At 43.2% G+C, this 26,896-nt stretch overlaps 3 protein-coding genes and 1 long non-coding RNA gene across 7 annotated transcripts in view; 3 read left to right on the top strand and 1 right to left on the bottom strand.

The window, feature by feature from the left end:
* Positions 1-16,121, top strand: part of CARF (calcium responsive transcription factor) — a 24,136-nt gene extending 8,015 nt beyond the window's left edge. The window contains exons 7-20 of the mRNA XM_071747963.1: positions 1,523-1,643; positions 1,967-2,110; positions 2,568-2,801; positions 2,965-3,127; positions 4,136-4,211; positions 5,070-5,200; positions 5,940-6,282; positions 7,570-8,247; positions 10,968-11,126; positions 12,057-12,160; positions 13,321-13,475; positions 13,590-13,788; positions 13,976-14,038; positions 15,981-16,121. Of these exons, the coding sequence (XP_071604064.1) occupies positions 1,523-1,643; positions 1,967-2,110; positions 2,568-2,801; positions 2,965-3,127; positions 4,136-4,211; positions 5,070-5,200; positions 5,940-6,282; positions 7,570-7,688 (1,331 nt within the window). The 3' untranslated portion in view covers positions 7,689-8,247; positions 10,968-11,126; positions 12,057-12,160; ... (2 more) ...; positions 13,976-14,038; positions 15,981-16,121. The remainder of the gene's footprint in view (positions 1-1,522; positions 1,644-1,966; positions 2,111-2,567; positions 2,802-2,964; positions 3,128-4,135; positions 4,212-5,069; positions 5,201-5,939; positions 6,283-7,569; positions 8,248-10,967; positions 11,127-12,056; positions 12,161-13,320; positions 13,476-13,589; positions 13,789-13,975; positions 14,039-15,980) is intronic.
* Positions 15,688-26,896, bottom strand: TDRD1 (tudor domain containing 1). 4 transcript variants are annotated; one of them, XM_071747956.1, is made up of 20 exons: positions 26,324-26,896; positions 24,905-24,975; positions 24,559-24,706; positions 24,129-24,234; positions 23,686-23,746; positions 23,266-23,370; positions 22,735-22,917; positions 22,390-22,536; positions 21,655-21,826; positions 21,190-21,273; positions 20,622-20,798; positions 20,183-20,290; positions 19,930-20,100; positions 19,058-19,306; positions 18,356-18,472; positions 18,035-18,145; positions 17,445-17,612; positions 16,917-17,138; positions 16,698-16,744; positions 15,688-16,032 (listed from the first exon to the last, which is right to left on the bottom strand). In XM_071747956.1, the coding sequence occupies exons 1-20, from the start codon at positions 26,352-26,354 to the stop codon at positions 15,952-15,954; spliced, it is 2,559 nt and encodes an 852-aa protein (XP_071604057.1). In that variant the 5' UTR covers positions 26,355-26,896; the 3' UTR covers positions 15,688-15,951. The 4 variants fall into 4 exon arrangements, with proteins under 4 accessions (XP_071604057.1, XP_071604059.1, XP_071604056.1 ...); XM_071747958.1 differs by lacking the exon at positions 24,905-24,975 and having other exon boundaries at positions 26,324-26,894; XM_071747955.1 differs by lacking the exon at positions 26,324-26,896 and having other exon boundaries at positions 24,905-25,030.
* Positions 17,539-25,007, top strand: LOC139797938 (uncharacterized). Its single transcript, XR_011726629.1, has 3 exons — positions 17,539-17,709; positions 23,612-23,717; positions 24,928-25,007. It is a non-coding gene; the product is annotated as an uncharacterized lncRNA (long non-coding RNA).
* Positions 26,264-26,896, top strand: part of PLEKHM3 (pleckstrin homology domain containing M3) — an 88,697-nt gene continuing 88,064 nt past the window's right edge. Inside the window, exon 1 of the mRNA XM_071747961.1 lies at positions 26,264-26,414. The gene's annotated coding sequence lies outside the window, so the exon portion shown is untranslated. The remainder of the gene's footprint in view (positions 26,415-26,896) is intronic.

Genomic DNA, 26,896 nt, shown 5'->3' with positions numbered 1-26,896 from the left:
GATGAGGATTCCTGTGATGAGGTCCTTAGGTAGAGGCCCCATCTGCTCTGTCAGGATGTGAGAGTTCTCATAAGGGTAAGAGCTTGTTTGAGTATTCCTGCCAAACTTGGAGGTCCTTCAAAGACCTTGTTTCACAGGAGCAGGTAAACTATTCAAATGGCACCCTTTAAAAAATAAATAAATATAAAAAGCAAAATAAACATCAGCATATCTCAGCAGATAGATTTATTTTTTTTTAAATTAATGTGCAGGCTTCACAGGTTGGCATGTGTTTGAGGCCTCTTTAGTTTCTGTTTGATAAATGAGTTGCTCCACAGTAAGATATTTAGAGCAAAAACATGCATAGATTTTCTTTTAGTTTTTGTTGAAGTGTAGACAAGTAGAGACTCAGATTATTCAGCTGTAGTATTTTTTGCTTTGCTCAGACCCCCAAACGTGCATTATGTGTATTTCTGATGTGTTGCCTTTCTAATACATTCAGGTTTAGTTTATAAATCCTCTGTGAAAACCACTAACATCCTTTACACCTGCAGGGCAGAGGCTGTAAATGTGTAAAGAACTGCCAGGTAACTGAATTGTAAACTGTGCAGGACAAATGTGTTGTTCTTGAGGAATTTATCCCTTCTGCATAAGTGGAACCAATCTGTAATACTTTCACTGCTGTGGTTTGGCTGTGAGGAAATGAAGAGGAGGTGGATAGCTCTCTAGAGTGTAAACCATGCACTAACCATCAAAATCTTCATTGTTATTTTTAATAAGAATTTTGGATAGTTGCTTCTTCTGTAAAACAAGGGCCCTGTCAAATTGCTTTTGAGATTTGTGTCAGTAAGGATGAGTTGAAAGTTCTGTTGAGGTCTTCTTAGATCTTCAACAGTAAGTTAGTTTGGTTTTGAAAAAGAGAGTCAAGATACTGTTTTCTGTACATAATTCTCTGCCTGGAAGACACTTGCCTCAGGAATAGAGCTGAGTAGTGTTTGTTTAGGCCTGTCTGGTTTTGTGTGGGTATGCCACACTGAAACAGTCTTATTTAGCAGATAAGATTGGTCAGACTGGCAGGTGGGAATTTACAAGAGACAGAGTAGCCTCAAGTGTTATGCCAGGAGGTTGGAGATAGCTGCTGACCTTTGATTTCAGTGGATTTTCTCAGTTGTTTTGGGGATTCTGGTTCTCTGAGATTAATTACCAGCACTGTGCTCATCGGGTAGCTTGCATGGGTAAGCATCTTGTAAAGTATTTGTGTTTACCAGGGCAGAATCCAGTGTTTTACCTTCATACCTATCACAGGGATGTTGTGAGGTTTGATAGGTTTGGGGAATTACTTGAAAACACTCTGTGTTCCTTACGTGCTGTCAGAGAAGCATTTGTTTCACCTGCCACAGGTAAGTGTTCTGCTTCCTGCAGAGCCTGGTGGTAAACTGAAATCACTGTTGTGGAACTCCCATCTTTTCTGTAGTGAATGTTTTACTGTGGTGGCTTCAGTGGCTGCTGGAATAAATCAGAGTGCATCTCTGTCTGTCCCCAGCAAGCAGAGCCATCATAATGGAGTGCCAGTATGGGCCCAGGAGGAAACGGGTCCAGCCCAAAGCAGCTGGTGAGCAGGAGGGCACCTCTGGCCATCTGTACAAAGCCACTTGCCCAGCCAGGTAAGAATTGTGCACAAAGCTGGAAGAGCTACTCAGCAGCCTGAGGAAGTGCTCTTTCTGTGAGCTTTGACAGAGCACTCTCTGGGGGGTGGCTGAGCACCCCAACTTTGTCTCCTTGATAACTTGAGGTTTTAGAGGGGAGGAGGAAATGCTGTCCTGCTGAAGGGAGTAAGGGTGAGGTTTGTTGGGCTGCCTGGTGCAAAGCAGCACTACAGCAGGATGTGAAATACCAGTGGGAATCATTCTCTGTCTCAGCATTAGTTAATTATTGTGCTGTTCTTTACTGACCTTTTTATTTTTCTTATTCCCTCTGCCCTCGGAAGGATCTACATTAAAAAGGTTCAGAAGTTTCCAGAATACAGAGTTCCTACTGACCCTAGGGTTGACAAGAAAATCATAAGAATGGAGCGGGAGAAATCATTCAACATGCTGAAGAAGAATTTGATAGATGCTGGTGGTGTCCTCAGGTGAAAACTCAACTTTTTTCTTTATTTTGGTAAATGAAGCAATAAAAAAGTGCAATAATTTGCTTTTTTTCGTTAATTTTTTAGTGAATCACTTTATTAAGACACTTGCTGAATATGAATAGTAAGAAATCCCACACTGTCTGTGTGACTTCTGTGGCTCTGGAGCATTTACTTTGGTAAATGTGTTAAGCACCAAGCTGTGGAATTTCAGCAGATGTTTTCATGCAGGAAATAGAAACAGTGGTGTTATATGGGGGCCTGAGCTGGTTTATTTAATTTGGGAAGGTGTGAGTGGGCCCTGAGCTCTGAAAGACACAATCTTCCATCTCAGGGGCTGTACAACCTTCAGTCACTCTAGCTGGGTCGTTTGTGATTGTCAGACTGTTCCACCCACAGACTTTTTTAACTTTTGCCTCTGCTAGAGACCTGTGTGTGGTAACTCCTTCCTTCTTACCAGGTGGTATGTGCAGCTGCCCACGCAGCAAGCCCACCAGTACCACGAGATGGGAACTCCCTGCCTCCCTTCCTCACCCTCACGCGTGTCTGTGTCTCCTCCCGAAGGGGAGGAGGAAGCCGGCCGGGATGGGAGCTGCGTCCTGCCCTCCCGGCTGCATCCGCAGGTGGCAGGCAAGATCCGGGAGCTGGTGTGCCAGGGCACGGAGCAGGTCTATGCCGTGAGGAAGCAGCTCAGGTACTGAGCTGCACACAGGGAACCGGGCCGGGTGTCTTCCAGCTTGCTCTGGTCCTGTTGCAGCAAGGAGTGGGAGGAGGCGGTGGTGTCTGTAACAGGGGAAAGCAGCATTAAAATGTGTTTTAAATATGTGTGTGTTTTAATGTCCTTTAACACGTGACAGAAAGTATGTGGAAAGAGAATTATTCAAGGCTGATGAAGTGCCAGAAAGACGTAACCTGTCCTTCTTCCCCACTGTGAATGACATCAAGAACCACATCCATGAAGTGCAGAAGTCCCTGAAGAATGGAGAGCTGATGTATAGTTCAGAAAGCATCCCAGCCACAGTAGGTTGGCCTTTGTGTTTCTTTCGGATTTTTGGAGTTAAATACTGGGAGTATTTAATTTTTTTTTTTTTTTAAGTTTTTACCACTTAGCTATATTTCACCCAGAATTCTCTATGATTTTATATTTCCAGCAGCAATATTTTCAGTGGAATCTCTGGCTGAGCAAGACTGGATTAAATGTGAATAAAACCTTCTGAGCTTATTCAGTATTTATCTCATCATCACTAGATTGCAGTTTGTTAAATGAGAAATTATGCAGTCCTAGCACTTCATGAGGACTGCATGAACTGGAAGCCATGTGGTGTAGAAAATTCAATAAGGGTCAGAAGATTTTATCCGTGGCTGTGTCATTGTGTTTTGGAGAAGTTACCACTACTCTTCCATATCTGAAAAATGGGGATGAAGTACAAAATTAGGGCTTGGACAGCATTTTGAATGTGCAGGTATTAATTGCACTTTATAGCAGCTGAAGTAAGCATGAAGTAGATATTTCAGAATGCTCAGGAACCCTTATATGCTGTTCCTCAGTTTTCTTCCACCTATTGAGTAATAAGGGATAAGGGAGTGATCCCCATTAGGAGACTGACTGGTAAGGAGTTGCTGACTTAAAATCAGCTTTGAAAAACTGAACTGTTAAGTAATGCTGTGACCTTCTGTACCCTTCTGTCAGGCTTTTCCCTCTCCCTACACTGCTCTACACTGTCATTCTCCCTACACTGTCCAGGTGAGTGGGTGATTACTTGTTAGCCAGATGATTTGGCTATTTTCTATTCTCAAGTCTTTGAACTGTCATGAGCAGACTTTAGCCTTTCTGGATAAAAGTGCACTTTAAAAATTTTTTTTCCAAATTTGTTTTGGTTTTTTTGTGTGTTTTGTTTTGTAAACCAAGAGCTTCCAAAAGGCCATAGTTAGAAGGAAATAAGAGTGTAATTTTTAGGCACAGTTTTCCTATGGGTCCAGCACTGGTCCTGTGCTCCTGTAGTAGAACTGAGATGTTTTTCCTTTCAGCTGCTGTGGACCACAGACAGGGGGAGTGTTCTCACAGAAACAGTGACTGTTACTCTTCCCTCGCCACCTTCAGATGGTAGGGCTGCACTAATGACTTATTATTATTGGCTGTCTCCAAATGTCATTTGTTTTATGTCACACAAGTCCACGTTGCTTCTAGAGAGGCACTTTTTGTTCCAGCCAGCTGACAGGACAGTCTGCAGGGGCACTGCCATAGCTGTCATGTCTCAAGTTGTCACCTCAGCTTGTGCTGGCAGTTACTCTTCATCCCAGTTCTTGCCTGAAGAGGCCCTGATGGGTTTGGCTTTCTTTCCCCTTTTGGCCCTGTCACTCCCTGATCTGTTTATCTTTGTTGTAGCAGGAACAGTGAACCACCAGAGGTTTGTCTCACTGTGTGGTTTCTCCTAAATGAACCTGATTTGTGTGGAGCAGTTCCATCTACACCAGTGCATTTCCAGTTAATAAAAAGCTCGATGTTGTGCTTTGTTTGGGATTATTTTGAACTCTTATTTTAGCTGTTGCTGCAATGGATCAATTTGTGCTGAAAAGCATCACATCATTAAGTAAGTCCTTCATTAAATAAAGATTTTGAGGCTATGATGTAATCTGTAGGCTGAAAGGCCTCAATACTTTTGCTGTGATATTTTATGTAAATTATCCTAATTTCACAAAGTTTGGAAGGCAGTGTGAGACTTAGAGGATTTCCTGTGTAGTTTTTTGTGCCTGTTACTGAGCACATCCTGAGGAGTATATATTGTAGAATGATTTGATTGTTCCTTTGGTGGAAATGTTCCACCTTTCATGTTATAAAGGGAAATTCTAAGCAGAGGGCAGGGTGCAGTTACTGTGTTCTCCAGAAGGGATTTTAAACAGGCTTTTAAACAGGAAGAAGACAATTGCCATAACTGCTGCCCTCCTCTCTGTGACACCCTAGGGAGCTCAGCTGGGGAATCAGTTGTCACCAAAGCAGAATCCAACCAGAGTGGAGAGTCCTTGCCACCAGAAACAACTCAGCTCTTGTCTTCACTGTCTTCACTTCAGACCAAGATATTTGCACAGCTTCAGGTACAGTCAAGCTGTTGACAGGATGTCAGATGTGCTGTGCTGGGAATGCTGAAGGCAAGCTGGGAACAGCAAGTTCCCTGTCAGCTGATGATCCCTGTCAGCTGATGATCCACACACTGGGTTGCTAACACAGGCTTTGAAATGGCTGTCAGCTCTTACTTTGGCTTCCCCTGCATGGCTCATTTTAAATCATCCTCCAGCTTCTTAAGGAAACATGTTGAAATCCTAAAACTGCTCCTAGCTCAAATCAGCCAACTTCCAGGCTGAAAGTGAGGATAAGAATGTCATGCTGAAAGAGCTCCTTCTACAGCTCATCTCCCTTCAAAGCTGACTCCTGGCCTTCTTCCCTAACTACTTATTTGATAAAACACCTTCATGTATTACCTATTCCCTAGAAATACAGTCTTGAAATACTGTTTTACCTTCTGTTTCCCTCTCTGAAGACAGCCTGGCTCCACCTCAATCTCTTGCTTTTCTGTTAGTGCCCACCTCTTGTGGGAATGGGCAGTGCTATGAAATTATTTGAAACCAAGTATCCAAAAATTGGTTTTATGGCCACAAGTGGCCTTCTAGGTGCTGCTGGATACCCTTGTCCTAGTTCTTTTCTAATACAGGGTTAGCCTAGGTTGGCTGAGATGGACTGTTTGGAAGAGGTGGTGTGTAGGAAGTCAGAAGCTATCCCACTAAATGGAAATCCCTCCTGCCATGAATGTTAGTTCTCCTGCCTTCTCTTTCACAGGGATTACAGCTACAGTCAACTTACACCTCCACAAATGAAACAGCAGCCCTGACAGCTGTAAATAACCACTCCCTCCCCAGCCCTGAAGGCCTTCTGGATTCCACAGGGGGTGCAATAAATTCCTTAGTACTTGGTCAGGGACACAGCCTGCAAGCAGGTGCTGGGCTGACCCAGCACAGTGGGACTCTGCCTGGCTCAGGTCAGGCTCTGGTCACCATGGGCCAGCTGGGAGCACTTGGAGAAGAGGATGAATCCAGAGGCCTGGAGGGAGGAGCCCCCCAGATTCTCTTGGGAGATGGACACACTCTTCCAGTACGGATTGTGGGCAGCCATCCAGCACTTGGTAAGTTGTGTGCCTCCCAGCAATAGGGAAATACAGAAAATACAGTGGGGTTTGATCTCTTTGTCTTCAAGAAAGGAGAAAAATGTGTTGATAATGGGGAAATCCCACAGACTTCTTTCAGCTCAATTAAATTAGTTTTTACTGCGAAAATACACTAAACAAAATAAAACTTACTTTTTAGGACTTCTAAAAAGGTGAGTCTTGAGTAGTTTTGCAAGAACATCTAGGTAATGATGTGCTAGATCATAGCCTGCACTTGATCTCCATATGTCCTGGTGACTTCTGCAGGTCAGAGAAACTTAATTTGTACTAATTCTGTAATATATTCTGAAAATGGAAAGACAAGACTGTATAAAGAAATAAATAGGACAAATTTTGCATAAGGAAATACTCTGAATTCCATATGTACTACAGTAATATTGGGACCTTTACTGTGGAAGTGTTTTCAAATTGAAGGACTTTCTGCCTGCTGTACTCAAACATTTGTGAAACTGGTTGTTTTCCATTTAATAATTGAATTTGACTACTCTACTGAGAAATTCTGAGAGTTTCAGAGGGGTTATCAAATCCACCTCCTCCATTTAATTGTTTAACCCATTTGTTCAGTCCAGATGTTGAAGCCTCTCAGATTTTTTGCAATGAGTGCTGTAAGTGAATTTTCAAAGCAATGTGATTTTACACAAAAAGAAATGTAGTCAGATACAAGATTATATAACTGCAAGGGCTGAACTCACTGTTCCTTTGGCATTTCCTTTTTTTACCTGTTCAAGATCTCAGCCCATCATCACCAAGCCTGAATTTGGAAATTGCAAGGAAATTGGTGCCACCCATAAGTTATGTGGAGGAGGTGGTTATAAATTGGTAACAGATATGCTGTTTTTTTCCAATGGCAAGTTCTTTGTCAGGAGTGCAGGGGGACAAAAAAAACATCTGCACTGAAGAGGGAATAATATTACAGAGTTTTTTTGGAGGGAGCATCATGTATTTGAACCTAGCAGTCCAGTCAGTGTGTATTTCAAGGTATTTTCTGTCTGTGTCTGTGTGTGTGTATACCCCTATGCACACATGGGCTTGGTTAAAATTATCCTGTGGGATTGGGATTTTCTTTTGTCCAGGAGCTACCATGAGGATAACTGGCTCTCAAACCTGACAGCAGTTAACTTGAGAAATGCCTTCCTGTTAGCTTGAGTTACTGAAACAGTTTTCTTTTTGGTGCATACAGTTGTTCTGTCTGAAGCATTAACAGTGGAGTTTGAACTTCAGTATTTGATTTCTGTTTTTTTTAAGCTGAAGAAAACGCAGAGGGTGTTGTCTGTGGGAGCCAAGTTAAACAGGAGCCAAGAGAAAAAGCACTGCCTGTGGGGCCAGATAAAATCAAAGACTCTCAGAGTTCATCACCTGTTTAAATCTGTGGAGCCTGGGAGGATTTTCCAGATCAGAGAACTCTAAATGTCTTGGAAGGAACAGTGGGTGCTCTCTAAGTAATGCCATCCTTTTAAAATTGCCCTCTGACACTCAGACTTGGGTGCATTTTGCACTGGCTCTGGCAGATGGGTCTTCCATTCATGACTGGTGTGGCTCACTGCCTGTTCCAGGTGACTCAGCTGCCCTGTGGAACACCTCCTCTCTCTTTTTCCAAGTTTTCAGTCAGTTGGATGCTATCCACATGGCCCATTTTTGGTCAGAAGGTCTTCTACAGTTTAATTCCTTAGCTCTAGGGCATGGATCACAACACTGGATTTGCTTTTCTCCTCATGAGCCTCAACTGTTCCAGCACCACAGAGACCACAGAATCTGCCACCTCCAAGACCACAGAATCCAAGACCAAAGTGTATCAATTCATCAATGTTTTTGTGACAAAACGAAGGTCCAAAATGCTGAATTTCAAAGGGATGGATGCTTAAGAAAATGCAACTTTGACCTGATCCTAATGTCAGTGTTGTGAAGATGGAGGAGAGGAGAAAGGTGAGGTTTCCAGGTGAATGTGAGGTTGTGTGGTGGAGAGAAGTGTGTGAGCTGTAACAGTGAACGTTTGACATCTTTGACCTTGGGTTCTGGCTTTATCCTGAGGTGTACTGGTGCATGCAGCCTTGGCAGTGGGACTGCATTATTAGCAGGTGGTCACAGCAACTGAAAGCAGGAGCCTGGTTTTAAGGAAGTGCATTGGTGCTGTCATTTCAGCTTGTCTACCTTTTGCTTTATGCACTCATGCTATCAGCTCAGATAAACAGAATTTAACTTGCTGCTGCTTGTGATGGAGACATCACCAACAGGGAGGCCCAGGAAAACAGAGCAAGGCATGTAAACCCAGGCAGTGTGTGCAAGTGTGCTGTCCCTGTAGCATTCAGGAAACAAACCCATCATTTTCAGCAGTGGTAGCTTCTAAAGTGGGCCCTGTTACTTAAAATAATTTCCAGGGAAAATAATTTTCCACTTTAAAACCTGAATATGATAAACAATGTCTTTCAGCAACATTTAAGCCAAAGCCATAACCACTGAGTTGCATAATCAGTGGCAGGCATGTTTCTTTAAGAAAAAGCATACAACTACAGATAATTTGGAATCAATTTAAAGCAGTAAATGAAATGAAACTGATGGCAATATATACAGTTGAATAGTGACACTCTTTGCTTCAGATGTTGAATTCTTAGAGCAGCATTCAGAGTATTTTGTATATAGCTATATCAGCAGGTCTGTTATTAGCTCCTGTTATGGGGCTGAGAATGTGATCATAAATGTAGGTATTTTTTTCTGCATGTTGTACAGTGCAGTCTGAGGACTTTATCTTCTTCAGACTTAAAACACGTAAACAAGAACAAAACCAGAAAAAAGATTGGTTCACTTATGTAGAGGAGTTAGTGTTAGGAATATTACATGAATTTGCACAGTGTTCTGAGAACAATAGAATAAGAAGTTGGGATAATTGTCAAGAATCAGTACAGAATCAGTTGGTTTTAAAAGCTGGGGATGTGAGCTGTGATTCTGTTCACTGAGAAATTTTACTTGAGAGTATTGCCTGAAGCAGCACTGCATTTTTGGTTTTGGTTTCCTAAATTTTCATGGAATTTCAGTTCTTTGTCTTCCAAATACATATTCCAGTTTATCAGTGTGTTGGTTTTTAAGTTAGTATAACCTTTCCTCTTTAAAGGGTGTGTTTCCATTTGTTCTGTGTTGTTGCTAATGGAGGAACACAAACTCATCACCCTTACTCAGCACCTTAGTTTGCCAATGTCCACCCAAATTTTACAGAAAAGACATACTATGTACATGAAAAAATGACAAGTAAAGAAGTCCACTTGCGATGCACTTAGATTTGTTGAACAGAATCTTTTAGTCTAATTTTTCAGAGAAAGCTATGTAGCTTGGTGCAAAGTAGTTGTTTATTACTTTGTGTTGGAATTATGTATGTTTTTCTGATGTTTACTTTGCTTTCTTGTGGTAATGTTCAAGCATTTGTTTTGCAAACCTAGAAGTCCTGAGCTTCCACAAGGCTATAAATGAAGAAATTATTCTCCAGTTCATTCTGCTGCTGGGTTGCCCTTAGCAGTGTCTGGCTGGCTTGACAAGAAGGGCTGTGCTTGTGTATGTGCCTACAAAAGGAACTGCTTTTGCTAAACTGTAGAGAAGCCATGAAAAGGCACACAGCCCTTCAAGGCTGGCAGCCTCCTGGGTGTAAACAAGGAGTGACAATGAGTCCTTTTCAGCCTGCTGGAAAATCCAGACTGGGTTGTGTGGTGTGAAGGTTGTTGCAGTTTGTACAGAATTTAGAGGCAGATGCCTGTGTGTGTATGTGTGTGTGTGTGTGTGTGTATTTATGTAGTAACTTCATGTATAACATTGCTATTCAAATGTAAACTGCTTTTCTGTTTGAAGTACTGGTGTATGTGGTGGGCAGACACACAAGAGGTACTTGAGGGCAGTGGGAGGACAAGGAGGAGAGCTCCAGGTAGAAGAAGGTCCTGAGGGGTGTGGAGAGCAAGGGCCCTGCAGGAGGCCTGGAGTGGGCAGTCCTGGGGGCTCAGGTAGAGGGGGTGCCAGCCCATCACACAGGCTCAGTGCAGGGAGTTCATGGCAGGAATGTCAAGGTGTGGAAGAACAGGGAAGCCTGTCCTGCCTCAACCAACAGAGCTGCCTGAGTTTTGGCAGGTGTCAGAGGCAGCTACATGACTTTCCAGGGTCTGTGACACCCATTCTTATCTCTGATATGAAGAAGAAACTTCTCTCAGACCTTCAGCCCAGGCATGTAGACTCTCTACCTCTACACCTTACCAGGGAAAATACCCTTTCACTTTCCAACTGAATTAACTTGCCACTCTTCACATCCCTCTGACTGCAGCTCAGTCCACCTCAAGCAGTCTCAGCACCCACCAGCCCTCTCTTCCTTTACACTTCACAAGGGCTTCCACCCAAGTCCCATGCACTCAGACTCTCCAGTTCCTCTTCCCTACCACTTGAGTTCCTGCTCCTGGCTGTGGATAGCTGCTGGCTGCTCTCTTGGCACAATGATACTCTGCTCCCCTAAGCTCAGTAGAACAGACATTCTCTGAAGGTTAGGCAGGAAGAATCTGTTCCATGAGGGATGGAAAGTGTGGTATAGCTGAGGAGGGTGCTGTGAAACATTCCTGCTCGCTGTGGGTCTCTGATGACAAAATTCTCCTTGATCTCCCCTTCCCTTCTGAGCAGAGCTTTGCAGGAATAAACCTCAGAGCCTGTCCCAGCAGTAAAGATTCTCTTCTCCCAGCACCTCCTCAGTGAATGTAAGCAGTGTGGTGTAAAACAGGCTGTGTTGATTTTTTTAGGTCAGAGACTTACCCAGCAGGTCTGTCCACGAATCATCAGCTAAGGTATGGTCTGGGGGGAGAAGGAGGGGAAGGCCAAAAACCTGGCTCATGACCAGGGTGTTTGTGGGTTGGTTTGGGTTTTTTTTTTTTTTTCTCATCCCATTCAGAATGCAAGGGGCAAGCAAGGTGTTTATTTTCTCCAGTGACTCAGTGTGTTTTCTGGAGTTTCGTGGGGTGCTTTCTGAGGACCAATAGGGAGTGTCCTTGTCCTAAGGAATCTTTCTAGGATGGAAAATAAGGAGCACTGGGTGCTGTGAGAGTAATTCTTATCAGTAATCTAGATGGAAGAAAAACTTCACTCTTTATGGAACCTTATATTTGGATGTGATGTATTCCTAAGGGATTGTGTGTATCTTGGAGAAAAGGGGGAAAAAATAGAGGCAATGAGTACAATTGTTTTCATCAAGTTATTTAATACAGTTTTAATGACACTTAACCTGTGGTGAAATGATGCAGGTATTTTATGGCACTATAGTCAGATCTTTCAGTGTGGGTATTTGGAATTCATCTTTTTGCTGCCATCCTTAGCTCTCTGCAGAGCACCTCACTTGGTCTTCTGGTGGGTGCTGCCTTTCTGCTGAGGACAGTCTGCCTGTTTAAACATGAGCATGCTGCTCTAAACAAATTTTTTGCCTTCTTGATAATATTCCTGAGTGATAAGGCTCACAGGAGAGTGAAAATCTGTTTGTGTAGTCTAATGATTTCATAAGAGTTAACTTCTGAGTCCTCAGTATGAAGGAACTAGTGGTGGTCTTTCTTCTAATTAATGAACTTGGTTTTCTTCAGCAGGACAGTGTCAATACAACATAAACTACCACTAAAACACTCCTAAGATTTTAGCTCTATCCTTTGGTTAAATGTTGATAGTCCAGTGTCTCCAGGAAAGATCAGAGACTTGCTTCTGCTCCTGATAGAATGTTCTTTGTTCCCTAGATGATACTTGAGATGTCACGAAGTATTTCCAGAAGTACTGGAATTGCTGTGTCTCCTGGGCTGCTTGACAAGAAGCCTGATGTTTGGGCAGATCTCCACCATGAGTATGTATCTTATGTTCTCTTGAGGCAAGTGAAAGCTCATTCTGTAGAGGCAGTGGAGAGCTTTTGTTTGAAGTCCTTTCAGCTCTGTGCTTTTTCAGTTAAAGTGGATAATGATGTATTTCTGCAGAAATTCCTTATGAGGAAATAATAGTGTATACTTCTAACCTTGTGATAATCTAAAACAACCAAAGCCTCTTCCAGTTATTGGGTTTTTTTTCTTTTTATCCAGAACAGGAAGCATTCCAAACTGTCCTTCCAAACCACCATATTTAGAGCCCCAAGGGCCTGGCACTTTCCTTCCCTGGTAAACGATCTGTGCTGCCACTCACTCTGCTCAGGGTCTGCCACACAGAAAGAACAGCAAGTACAGAGCCAGCAAAACGAGTGAGAAGTGGGGATGACACCAGAATCCTTACTGCCCACCTCTCCCATCACAAGGCCACTTCCTTTTCCTTTGCACAGTGGTCACTTGACAATGTCAGTGACTGTATCTGCAGTCCATAGTTTGTTCATAAACATCTGTGTTACATCAAGTCCAGGTGTGACAAGTTTAGTTTGTGCTTGGAATTTGCACTGCTTTAGTGAAACCAGTGGTGTCATAAATGGTCAAGAGATGACAGAGCCTTCAGCTGTGTGTCCTCCAGCCTGCTGGGACTGAAGGGCTTTTAGGAAGGGGAGCTGGTAGGAGGAGTAAGCCATTGAGTAAGATAATAGTAAACACTGTAATTCCTGCTCATCATGTAGTACCCTCCTCACACAGTGTTTTCTAGAACATGAAACACTGATCAGCAGGGGGAGAAAAACAAATCTCAATTCCTGCTCTCCCCAGCCTTACACTGTAACAGTGGTTTAGCAAGTTATCCACAAACTTGGCCTAAAAAGTACCTTCTATCCCCAATCCACATGTGCAGTGATGAGTTCCTGGAGGACTGTGCTAAAAATTCAGCAGTGCTTTGTCAGGTCACTGTTCTTTCAGACATAAATTTTACTTTTGCTCACTCACATTTCTGTCAAAAGCTCAAATTAAACGAGGGAGAGAATTTAAAATTAATTATGTATGTTTCTTAGAGAAGGCACTTCAGTTTTCCGAAGTGTGCAGGTGTTTCCTCTTTGGCTTCTACTTCAGTTTAAAGTTAACTGTGTGCTGAATGTTTTCTCAGGATCATTTACCTCTGAGAGTACTCCAGGTAACTGGCAAGGGACCAGAGTGGAGGAGAGGAAGTGAAATTTCCAAGAAGCTGCTTGCAGGAAATGGGAAGCTCTCCAAGATACAGCTCAAGATTGCAGTTTCTTTTGGCTGAAGTGGCTTTGAGTGGTAAGTGTTGTTTTAATTTACATCTTTCTTTACTGTTGATTTTGGTGCTTTTGATGCTCTGAGAGCACATCTAGAAAAGCTGCAATGCTGATGTGTATTTACCTTTATCCTCAGTGCAGTAGGTGTCTTCCTGAGTGCAGACTGGTGCAACAACTCCATGTTCCTGGCTGTGGACAAAGCTTTTGGCACATCTGAGGTGTTTCTATATGGAAGATGGAGAAAACAGGAACCTTCATGACCTTCTTTTAGTGAGAACAGATGATGTGGAGAGAGGGCTCTGCCAGCTTTACATCTGTATCTTCAGAGTGATTTGGTGGGTGTACAGGTTTTTTGTGTCAGGCTCTGGTGGGTCTAACTTTGAACACAATACAAGCTAAAAAATTACCTCAGCCTGGCCTCCTGCTTAGTTTTGTCTCCTCCTGGGTACTTGGTACTTTTGGGGAGGGGGGGAGTTATTTTAACACATTCTCATTTACCACTTTTCTGCCTTTCCTACCCAGGCAAAGTGAGGGGGAGTGAACTGTGAAGATGAGCGTGGAGAAAGAGAGGAGCATGAGGGGAAGGTGCTGTTCTAATTTACATTTTTCACTATTTTAATTGGCAATAAATTAAATTTGGTTTTCTCCCCTTAAATCAAATAGTTGCCATTTATACTGGACTCAAAAGAGATAACTTGATACTTGGGCTCAATGGTTTAAATATTTTTCCCAACCAAAATGATTCCATGAACTCAAGTCACAGTGGAAAATACTGATTTATCTTTATGTAATAAGTGCAAGCCTTTGATTTTTTACCTTTCAGTTTTTTAAGTATGACACAAAATGGATCATGTTTTAATTTCTAAGAAGTCACACAGAGGGTGTGCCTTGTTTGCATCAGGAGTTGCTGGCTTGGGTGTGTTCTGGTCAGGTCTTTCAGGTTCTGCTAAAGCCCCCTGTTCCCTGGGGTCTCAGCTGCAGGATGAACACCTGAATTTCAGCTGGAGAAAACTGCCAGCTGCACTTTCACAGCTCTGAATCTGCTCTGGTGGTGTTGTCCTTACAGTTGTTCAGGATCCTCACAGCATGGCAGCTGCCTGGGCATCACAAGGGGGAAAAGTTTGGGGCTGGGCAGGTGGCATCTTTGGTGAAAGTACTGTTAAATCTTGGGAAAATAAATCAACAGAAGCTCTGAATTCCCATACTTTTCAGATTATTTTCCTGCCTGAGAAGGGCAGGTCAAGCTTTAAAGGGTAAGATTTGAATGTGAAATCTTACACCCCCTCCCAGAGCTGTCTGGCAGTGGCCATCAAGTGTACCTAGAGCCAGGCACAAGGTCACAGGATGCACCTGAAGGTTTCTAACAGGGGCACTGTCTGGGACACAGCACTGAGCTTATTAGCAACAGATGAATTCACCTTTAATTTCTTCCTTTCTCTCACTGAGAGAAGTGGATTCTCAGTTCAAGGGAACACAGTGAATGGTCAGTTGGCTGTATGGAGGACACCAAGCTCTCTGTGGTGGATAGGAAGACTTCTTTAATAAATGAGATGAGCTTCAGAGAGGATTGCACCATCAATCATTGTAACTTCATCTAGTAACTTCTTCCAAGGGCAGCACTTGCTTATTATCACATAATCCATTCCCCAAGCCTTCCTGGCTCTGCCAAGGCCTCAGCAGAAGTGCCTGTAGCAATCCTCTTGAATTCTGTTAAAGGGAATTCCCCATCCTGTCACTCTGGGGACTGCTCTGTGTGCTTAGCCACCATCTGCTCTGGAAGAACATATTGTTATCCATGGTCCTTAGCTACCAAGAAAAAAAAAAAAATCTTTTGCACTGAAGTACTCCATAGCTCTGTGAACTTAGATCAAGGAAAGTGAATGTGGCATCTTAAAAAAAAAAAAGGATTTCTCTGTGGTAAGTAAAATCTTGAATATTACTGAGGTTTCACAGTTTTTACATTAAACAGTGGTGGATCAAGAATGCCACAGAAATTCCCACCCAGAAGAATGCCACTCAAAATACAGCAATTGCATCTTGCTGGTAAGAAAATTTATGATCAGCCTAAACTAGTGACTGGTAACAGGCAACATCACCTTTCCTTTGTTCCTGTAATACTTTATTTGTAAGTGACTTTAGTTGAAGCTTTATTTTGGGAACAGATGAAGAGAACACTTCCTGTGCTCTCTTGCTTTGCTTTCTTGGTTTGCCTGCTCATGCAATGAAACCTAAGAGACATGAGGCAATTAGTGTTTTATTACTCTGAAGTCAAACAAAAATATTTCAACTTTCACAAGCTTGGTCTCATGCTCCTTCCCTTTGCCCAAAGCCTCAACTTAAAATATACAGTGCCAGGGGCCAAAATATCTGACCCTGCAGTCCCCAAAGGGACATCTGATCAAGCTGTGATGTGGGTTTTCCATGCTGGAATGAAGCAGGCATTGCAGTTGTCATCACTCCACATGTAGGGCTGCAGAGCAGACTCGTGTGGCAGAGGCTCAGTGGTCCAACAGGTTTCTCATTTCAGGGAATCCAAACTTGTCTGAAAGCAAGAGCATCATCTGCTCCAGCTTTTTAACCTGTGGAATAAACAAAGCATTAGAAAGTAAGATTGTTTTTGTTTTAAATTGCTGATTTCAACTGAGGGCAGGTCCTAACACTACAAACTTGCCAAGTCCCAGGTCAGTTCAATAATGCACTTAGTCCCTTCTGCTGGAAAATCATCAGGAAGGGGGAAAAAGCCAGCAAAATTGATCTCAGGACTGAGGATCAGGATCTTAAATTTGGTTATTCACACATTTATTTCCCAACATTAATCTCTACCTCAACTACACCTTGTCAGCACTTTCCTCCCCGTGCAGCTGTACCCACAGCAAAACACCACCACACAGCTGAGCAAAAGAGCTGCCCCCTGTCCCAGTGACTGTATGAAAAATCACTGCAACCACCTTTACAAAACAGGCAGCAGGAACACTCCTGAGCCTTCTTACTTCAGGAAAGAAACAGAGCTGTATGTGGGGCACAACCCAGGCTGACTCAGGTCTGTACCACAGACAGACTGATTCCATTTCAGGGTGCTCTATTACCATGTGTGAAATTAATGAAAAGAATTGTCAGGATATTAACTTCACACATCTTCTGTGTTCTGGTTAGTTGTTATCTCCCTGCTCCTGTGTGCTTCCCACACAGGGTTTCTTTTCAGTTCTGCAAAGACACAGTAAATACTACTTGGACTGAACCTTACTCGTGTTTCTAGTTCTGCACAGCAGCATTTGGCCTCTCCTCCATGGCCTACAAAAAAGAAAAGAAAAACATCAAAATACACACGGGACACAGCTCCCCTCATTGAAGAGATGACTTGTGGAATTCTTGAACTTCTGGAAGGAAAAAATCACTTAGGCACCCCATATACTTGTAGTTCTTCAAATTAACTAATCTGGAGTAATTAAGAGAATGTAGATACCTTCCTGTTTTGTCTGTAACTTTTCATCAGTGCAGGGTCTGACCAAACCCTCCAGGAGCAGTTGGTCAGCTACATTCAGACAGCTGCTTTCAGAGAGCTTCTCCACCATCACTAAGTGAATGTTTTCATTTATTCCTTTCACTGTAATTCTGACATGCTTATTCAATACTATTTCTTTCAACTTGTCAACAAGTGATGGAGACCACTCAGCTTTCTTTATTCCTGAAAAAAAAGAAAAACAAGTTTGCTCTAGAAAGAATTCCTTAGTGTGACTTGAATCTTACATGGACTGTTACCACTGCATTTGGAAAGATGATTATGGATTTTCTATATATAAACAGCTAGATTGTAGAGGTAATTGACTAAAAACATCCTTTCTGAGACAGCTTTCACAGTATTAACTGGTTTGCTATTTTGGCATATCATGTGGTTTATCAGCATTAAATAATGATCATCAGAACAGGTAACAGATTTATAATATTCAAGAAAAAGTAAGGGGTTTTGAGGGGGGTGGAGGGTTTTATTTACCTGCAAGTGAACACATAATAGTCCGAAAAGGCAGCTCTAAGTGGGAATCAGGGATGGGCAGCACCTTTGAGAGTGGTAAAGTCTCTGTGTTCCCATAGTCTGTGTACAGCACTCTCACTGTAGCCTGAGTAGTGTTGAGAACAAGAGCTCTGTACCAGCAGCCATCACCTGGGAAGATGGGGACAAGAGGAATGGCACCTGCAGCACCATCTTACCAACACAGCAGCCAGAATCTGGACTGTCTGCCAGGGACTGTTAAATGCAGGTAAGCCCACAGAGCAAGGGGATGGTTTCAAACTGCTGTATTCATCAAGATCTAAGTCTTGCTTTCAGAGTTTTGCTCAACTTACACAGAGAAGACAAATTTTGGTTTATACAGTCATGAGCTTTCTTTCCTCTCACATCTCCATGTATTTTGCAGGGCACAGCCTGTTTCTTACTTGCTCTCCTGGGCCCTAAAGGTGCAGCCAGGCTTTCCTTTGTAACAGAATTAAGAGACTGTATGCCAACTTTTGAGGGTGGCTTCTTTCAGAAAGGAAAGCTGTGTTTTACACTGGTCAGGGAAATGTAAGGAGGAGCAATTATCTCACCTGAGAACTCGGCACAACAGGCTTCACCCTGCCTGGGTGTGAAGGGCTGGCTCTTGCAAGATTTACAGTAGTCTGCTAGTTCAGTCAGCTGCCTGCACAGCTTCTCTTCATCTGCAGGAAAACACAGCAGACCTCTAACCACATCTGGGCTCAGTGAGAAGCAGAGATACTTTTAAGCTCCCCTGCTCCCATCTTTGGCATTTTTTGGTGTTTTTCCCACTGTCCAAGCTACATTTCCACATGGTTCAGTTCACTGCAGGCATTATTTCTGGTCACACAGTGACTGCTGCCTGGTGTGAGGAACAGTGGACACTTTCTTACCTTTATTTGGAACTGGTACTGCATAGAACAAGTCTGGGCTGTCAACTTCTGTGACACGGGCATAGAGGGTTTCACCCACAGCCAGTTCCATTGGTTTCCAGTGCCCAAAGGAGGCCTCTAATGGGGACAGGAAGAAAATTAAGAGTTCACCTTCCTCCAAGCACTGCATCTCAGCAGCAACTGTGACAGTGTCCTGCATTTCAGAGACAACTGCCTTTCTCCCCTTCCAGAAATCTAAGCCAAGGTAATTCTAGCTTTATGTGCATTCAGTAACTATTAGCATATATAGGCAGATAAGGCAGAAAAGGCACCTCAGAAAAGGAGTAAATTGGGAAGTAAAAAGGGGAAAAGTTTCAGTTGTAACTCTATTGTGAAACATTCAAATAGCACTCATTTGAGACAAAGCTTTTTGTCAAGAGGTTTGGGTAACTTTCACCTTGTAGAATTTTACAGGTCAGCTTGACACTTCACAGCCAGTTTTTCAGATACTAGTATCTCAATGGTCACTTTTTACATGAAAGCTGTAAACTCTTGAAACTGCAAACTTTTGAGCTCTAAGGGTAGAGCTGAGATACTGTTCCATCTGCCCAGTGCCTGACAGCAGATGGCTTTAGGAAGTCATATTGCCAGGAGGCAAATTAAAACCCCCACTGATGGCACTGACCTGCTGCATCCAGATCAGCAGGCTGTGCTCACACTCACCCTTTGCTGGCTGAACATCCCTCCTCCTGGCTGCTGCTGGGGCTACCCTTGGCTCCTTGGCTGCAAAGCCCTTCTCTACCAGGTGATCTGATAGGTTTATTGCTGGGATGAGTGATGCATCCACCAGCTCCACCACAGACCCATAACTCTCTTTGCCCACTACTTTGATTGTCAGGACTTTGTCATTCACCAGCTGTTTCATGATGGAAATGGCTTCTGAGGTCCAGCCCCCCAGTGGTGGCTTCACACCTAGAAAGTCACACAGCATGGAAAGGTTCTCAGGACAGTGCAGTCTCAGCAAGATGCAGGCAGGTACAACACTGTGTAAAACTACTGACTGAGCAGCAGAGAAGCCAAGCAACTCACACCCAACTCCCCATGCTTGTAACAAGATTCCAACCACAATTATTTAGGTTCTGAACTTCTGTAGTACTTGAATTTAGTAAAAATCTGACAAAGATCATGTACAACTAGTCTATGACAAAGAGATGCCTAAATTCAGACTTTATACTTCCTGGGTGTGAATGGTTTAAGAAAGGTCAGTTCTTAGCTCTCATGAATACAACCTATAGTTCTGAACAACATGAACTCCTTCTCAGGCAGTGTTATGTGCTACCATAAGCTTCTTCCTCTTAACATCAACTCCTTTATTTTAAAAATGCATGTCATAGTCAGAGCCTTATAGTAAGAGATTGGCAGAATCTGCCTTCCAGAGAGATCTATTCCCTGATTCTAACCTGGAAACATCAGGTTGCTCTCCTGGGTCCAGGTAGTGCCTGGGACCTTTTAGTCCTAGCAGAGCACTCAGTGGCTGCCAAACCCACTTGTGTTGCCCTGGTCCAGCCTGAAAAGGCTGTCAGTGTGTTTCCTACCTGCCAGGGTGCACCTTATGGCTTGAGCTGGCAAGCCTGCTAATCTTGGAGCCATGGGGCGAAGCCTAGACAGAGGGAGAACTTCCAAGTTGCCATAATCTATGTAGCCCACAGAGACTGCATCCTCAGAGGGACAAGCCAGGACAGCAGCACGATACCAGATGTTGTCTTCTAGAAAGGAATGTACAGATTTTCATTGGGCTTTCCTTTGGGCACCATAAATGAAGAGCCATTGCTTTCACTCCATCTTTACCTGTGAACTGGGCACAGCACACGTTTCCAGCAGCAGGATGGAAAGCTGGGCTAGTGGGCAATCTGGCACAGTGTTCATTGAGGGACATCTGAAGCTCAGCAAGCTGCCCTGATGTTAAAATACACAGGTTTTGGAACATACACTGTCTTGCCATTGTTACACAAGTACACAGATCTGAAGCTCAGAGCCTGGAAGAACACCTCATAGCACAATGTTTAACCTAAAGCCAACCAGGAGTACTGAATGGAGAATCACAGTGGTGTTTCCCAAGAGGAATGGAACACTGCCAGAACCATCCTCTGACACACCATGGCTCCTGACTGACTGAGGCACAGACATTTCAGGTCACCAGCAACACCTCCCTCCCTGCATCAACCCTCTGCTGAAGAGACAAACCCCACACCCACTACCTGGCACCCCTGCCCAGCACGTCACTTACGGGCACTGTCCACCTGCTGGCAGAAGAAGTTTTCTGGATTTTGAATGTAGGAAATGACACCAGAAAATGATTCTCCAACAGATACTGAGATACACTCCATAACTGAATTAGCACAGTGGAGGAATTCCTCATCTGCAGGTATTTTTTCTTTCCTTCCTTTAGAATAGGTTTCTGGCACTGCACAAAAAAAAAAAAAAAATTAGTGATGTAAAACTGGATGATTCTGAAAGGTGCAACCTCACCAGCCAGGATTAAGAGACTTAAACAATATGCTCAATTTAACTACAAAAATTAAACACACTGAAGCAGTTTATTCTCCTGTCATATTACCCATGAAATTAATGCTCACACAACCATTACTGAACAGGTACTTTAGTGTATTAAAAAGCAAGTGTGCTACTGTCCCCAGTGAGCTGAGGGAGGCCCACAAGCCAGTGTTTTCAAGTGGGGGGACAGCAGTGAACAGCAAGAGTATTTACTGCCTTCAGAATATCGTGCAACGTGGGAGGACTTAAAATTCCCCAAGTTTTTTTTTTAATCTCTTACTAAGTTTGATTTGCTTGCTTACCTTTTGGAGAGCCTGCTCTTTTGGCATTACTTCCTGGAGTGAAATCAGACCTCATTTCCACAGGTACTTTAGGGAGATATTCTCCTAGAATACACGTGGGAAACAAAGTAATTTACCATGTAAGGTAACCAATTAGTTTTATTTCAGAACCATCTTCTGAGCTGGACCCCTACCTTTGTCACAAGGTAGGCACATTTTACTTATTTGTTGAGCACTTAGTATGCTGAGAATATACACCAGAAGTAGTTTGAGTAACTCAACTACTTTCATTTTCAGAAGACATATGGAAAGGTGCAGTAAAAAAAATTTTAAAAGGGGCGGGTTGAAAGAAAAGAGTGGTAAGATGGAGAAGAGCAAAAGAAAAAAAACCCCTTTTAAAGCTAACAGGCAGGAATAGGGGGAGGGAAAGTGAACATGAAGGACTTAAATGTTTTTCCCCACACACACACACTACTGAGTACTTACCAAAATCTGGAACAACAACATCCACAGCAAAATTCAACATAATTTCCTCTTGTAGTATGTCAACAATAGTGACTGAGCAGTGCCTTCCCTTCAGCTGGGAAGAAAAGCTGGCCATGCGTTCATTCCATCCTTTTTCTTTTGCATTGTAATTAGCAAAGGAACACCTAATGACCTGGAAAAAATTACAATTAGTACGAGGGCACAGGGGGACATTTGCCCTGTAGAAAAAGTGACTGAATCAAGGCCCTCAAAAATATCATTTTGTATATACAAGCTAAAGCTGTTGTTGGAATTTGAGATCCTGTCAGTTCAACTTTTTCTTCACCAGAGAGTTAAGTATTGGGAAATGAGGTTCAAGCTGTAAACTATATTTCCTCCAACTCCCCCACTATTTAGTGCTGTCCAAGAGACCAGATGAGAACACAGAGGCAGGCTGTTTCCCCTGCCCTCCCTAGGGCACAAGGGGCAGGCATACCTAACCATCCTGCAGGGCTTATCAGAGCCCAAGAATTCTGGGACTAGGAAAGGAAAAAGCCAGGCAGCCTTCCCCAGCCTTATGGAACAGCTAAGGAACATTCCAGGTGCCACCTTAGTGCAGTACAGCAGATCCTATGCAGCATTCCCACTGAATGCAAAGCAGTGTTACAGTGGCAACCACACTGAGACACAGATCACACTCATTTCAGAGCTGTTCACTTGAAGTACCTCAGCTAATGTTAGGAAAACAGAACTCACACACGGAGGGAACAACAGTTTGACATCTCTCTGCAGAGCTTTCATCCAAGAGAGAGGAATTTTTTCTTCATTTCCATAATCTAGGTAGAATACTTGTGCTTTCTTTTGCAAAGTGTCCACATCTTTCACCAGTGCTCTGCTCCAGGTCTGTGCAGGAATGAATTATAAGTAAGGACACAACATATTTTGCTTTACCTTAAAATGGAGTTCCAGGTGTTAGGAAGTTAGTTTACCATCACAATTCCAAGACAATAAACTGATCTCTGATTAGCAGCCTCCACTGACAGAGACATAAAAGCAAAACATGAGCTCAACATAGATTTTTTAGGAACAATCAGATGTTACCTGGTACAAAGAAGACCTCACAACACAGACTTCCCCTTTGATAGCTCTGTATTCCTCTTGAATAGCTGTGTTAGCATAGCAGTCCTGCAGCTTCACAGAAAGTTTACTGATCTGGTCTAAAACTGCTGGGGAACTCATCTGGATGTAAAATTCCCTTGGACTCTTGAATTCTGTTACTGTACCCTAAGGAGAAAAGCCACCATAGGTGATAACTGTGCAAGAACAACTGTTCAGGACCAGTATTCATCCCAAAAAATCCATTTCAACCTACACTTGATTTTTTCTGTTGCTTTAAAACTCAGTAATTAACTGAGAGAACAAAACCAGCAATGCTCACCTTCACAGAGATAATCTTCCTCACTTACCCCCTCACTCATTTACTTGCATTTACTCATCTTTATAAAAAGAAAGGGTTTTTACATCTGAGCAAAATGAGACAAAGAGCTGAGGTGATACCCAGCTGTCCCTGCTTCCCCAAGCTTCACAGGCAACCTAACAAAGCATTGCAGGATCCTCCCACAATCCAAGTACCTGTACTTCCATAGCTTTTCTGATCCCAGGGGTCTGCAGATCAGAAAGCATTACTTTGCTGATGTGCTCTTCTGTCTTGAGGCACTCCAAAGGAGCTGCATCACCCTATGGAAAACAGCTACAAGTTTGTGTTTGAGCTAGAGCAGTTGTAGCTCCATGTAGTAAGAAACAAAGACCTTTCTATCATTAAAAAAAATGCAAAAGGTTGCTTTTGTTGACTTTCAGTAATAAGTAACAGACTCTGTATTACTCTGGTAAATAACCTGGGTGTATCACTGAACAGGCAGTGAAAAACAGCTGCTGCAGTCTCAGACATTCACCTCTTCCTTTCACACCTCTTCTCCAGGACAACTCAACAAGGAGACTGCAGCTGGCTCACAGCAGGGGGACTCAAGACACAGTGACAATCATCTTCCATACCTTAAGATAAACTCCCTTCTCCACTTTAGCAGGTAACTTCCCTCCACTGTTATTACTGACACTGTAACCAAAGAAAAACATGTTAATTTTGAAGAAGCAAAGATAGTCCAAGTAGCATGCAAAACTCCTACTTGCACACAAACCAAAAAAAGGCTGTGTGCACAGTGGGTGGTTTGTGTCAACCCTTATTCTCCCCACAAGAGCATGCAGAATGGTAAATTTTATAGTTCCCTGTCATGCAAGTAAAAATAATGCTTTTTCCTAAAGCCCACCCTTCTGAAGCAGATGAGCTGCTTTTTCTGACAATTACAGGATAGTGAAGTACTAGCCCAAGAATGAGCAACAGATTTTACTATGATAGTGCCTACTCATGGTCATTTCAGTTGCACTGGGAATGATGTCTTTCTGCAAAAATAATTTGGCTGAACTTTTAACAAACTTACTTCTGGTTCACTGGCTGACACACAGTCTTATGTGCTGGCCAGTCTTTCTTTTGACAGTTTGTAGAGCAATAGTGTACTTGCTTACACTGTGAACATCTGAGGGATCCTTAAAAAAAAAAAAGCCAGAGAGAAACACCTGTATCAGAAGAGACCATAGCTGTTAAGATACAGACTCCAGGTATTATTTAGTAACTGCTTTACAGGTTCCACTACAGTCCTAAGGACACAGAAATAGGTATCTGTATTATCATGTTGGGTTTTTTTTTTTCAATAAAGAAATGCTCTCTTCTGTTTACAGGTTCTGTAACTCCAGCTATGTCCTGCTGTATTTGCACAGAGGAAAATGTCCATCCATTTTAGGACATTTCTAAGCACACTTTATGATCTGGTCCCCCTCACCTCTGATGCAGCACAGACCTCAGGCACTCACCAGCCAGACCACAACAATGGCACTGCCTCATCTGAATGGGCGGTATCAGTGAGCTAAAGAGGCTCTTGTCAAAGCCAATAGAGAAAACATTTTTAGAGGAATATTCCAATTTCTCTGGCTTCTCACGAATCAAATCAGAGTGCAAAGCCTGTGGAAGAGAAATTTTAGGTGATTCTTACCAGGAAAAAAAGCTTCCATTAGGGTAGAAATACTCTTACATACCAAAACGTGACAACAAAAAGAGTAAAAATGCTGTAGTTCTGGGAAGAGCAATACAGGGTGACCATTTCTGCTGTGAAGAAGTGCTCAGAAAAATTGGGGCAATTATGAAGTGCAATTAACTCACAGCATTTCCTTTGCTATCTCCAGCTGTCAACACCAAGTTCCCTCGGCCAGTTATGCCTCCCATGGAGCCTCCTAGAAGCAGAAGGATGTGCAAAGGGATCTGATTAACACCAGCAGTGTGTGGCATGGAGCACGTGCAGGAGGACACGAGGTTCTGACCTACTCCTACAGCTCCACTAACACCTTTGAGCAAATGGAGATGCTACAGGACCCTGACACACTCTGTAAGTCACTTATTATAACTGATATATTTACTCAAATCTGACACCAGCAGTAGTATTAAAACAATAGTTTCAACACTGTGCTCATCACCCTATCTGAGTCTTAATGCTCTTCACCCATAAATTTGTTTCAATTAAAGTTGCTCAGCAGAAGCAAAAAAAAAAAAAAAATTACGTAATTCCCAACAGTCCTTGAGCAGAAATTCAGAATAATGCATATTGCAGTAGCTGAAACAGTACCAGTTTCTTTCAGTACTGCTGAACACGTGGTCTGTGTTTATACTTACGCAGGGTTTTGTCACATCAGCAACTATTGAGAAACAAAATACCCTTAAGACAAGAGATGTCAATTTTCCAGTGGCTGCCTCATAAGCCTTGTGGTCTTTCCAGTGAGTTTATTATCAAACAGCTCCTGCAAGGCTCAGCAGGAACTGTGCTTTTTTAAGTGGGCAACTCATAGACCTACAAAAAAATTTCTCAGTAGTAGATCACACATGCCATTCTGAGCTTCTCCAGGCTGCCAGGATTATTAGCCAAAGTTCTCCACTGAGCCAACATAAAATTTACGTGGCCTTGTTTCCCCACCTGGAAGCAAGCTGATCTTGTAACCTGTCTGAACTAAAACTCTTGCCTGACATATGATCCATTTTCCTGAATACTCTGGCCCCAAGAAGACTGCATACCAAGCTGTCTCAGATCTCCCAGAAATCTTTTCCACCCCCATGTGGAGTAAGGGCACATGGATCTGACATAACTGAGGCACTGATAAAACACTGCCAAGGGAACTCCAGCTTCTGCACAGAACTCCCCAGATTACTCCCCAATTTGTCTGCTTTTTCAGTCATCCAAGACATTCCAGCCCATGTAAGTCCACATTAGGAGTTAGCTGTATTTATAAGCTATACTCCCCCACATTATATTTATCAGCAATCAATCACATACACAGTTACTGAACAACAAAGCCTTGACACCTTTGTCAATCAATGGAAAAAGTCTCTCTTTTATTGCCCATGTGCTGCAGTTACAAGTTCCTGTACTGCTTCAACACTTAGCTAAAAATAGCCCTGTGTTTTTTCTGCTCACAAAATACTGATTTTTGTTATATATTTCAGCCATTCAGCCTCAGAACTCAGACCTTTGCTATGGGAAGGTGGCACTTGTGGTTCGGCTGCTTCACCCTCCACCTACACCTTTATTACCTCTGTTCCTCATGTGAAGCTGTTGTGCCATCCCGAAAACGAGCAGAGCAGACAGCAGGTGGCTGCGGGACTAAAAGATTAATTCAGACAGGTACACAAATTACGTTATTATCATATTTAAGTCATTTTCTGCCCCAAGCCCTGGGACAACAACCAGCACCTGAGGGGCAGAGGGGCCCCAGGGGAAACCACTGCACCCGGACTGCAGGAATGGACTTTGGGCACCTGCTTTCCCCAAGCTAACATGCAATATCGTTATTTTAAACATTAAAATACCCCTTCCCAACATTACATGGGAGAAATGAAATTCAACACATGCCTGCAGACACGGCAGCGCAGTCTCTGGGCTCACCCACTGCCACCGCAATCAGCTCAACCAGCAACACGCTTTCACACCCCCAGCTGCTAGTTAATTAACTCCTAATAAAACCCCACCTCCCCAGCTCACCCACGCTGGAGACCCTCCCTGACGATGAAGCGGTGGCCCTGGAAGCAGAGCGGGGGCTGCCCGGGACAGGGCGGGGAGGTGAGGTGAGGGGGCTCTGCTGGGACCTTTATCGCCCGCTGCCCGCT

The sequence above is a fragment of the Heliangelus exortis genome, chromosome 6 (assembly GCF_036169615.1).
Source record: "Heliangelus exortis chromosome 6, bHelExo1.hap1, whole genome shotgun sequence".
NCBI classification, from domain to species: domain Eukaryota; kingdom Metazoa; phylum Chordata; class Aves; order Apodiformes; family Trochilidae; genus Heliangelus; species Heliangelus exortis.
The sequence above is the reverse complement of the archived record's forward strand: the minus strand, read 5'-3'. Positions and strand labels throughout refer to the sequence as shown.

Coding starts and splice junctions, on each gene's coding strand:
- TDRD1 (XM_071747955.1), bottom strand. CDS start 25,030: ATGCCACACACTGCTGGTGTTAATCAGATCCCTTTGCACATCCTTCTG. Junction 20,101..20,182: donor GTGCTGTGCCCAGTTCACAG/GTAAAGATGGAG, acceptor ATTCCTTTCTAG/AAGACAACATCTGGTATCGT. Junction 19,307..19,929: donor CATAAGGTGCACCCTGGCAG/GTAGGAAACACA, acceptor GTGACTTTCTAG/GTGTGAAGCCACCACTGGGG.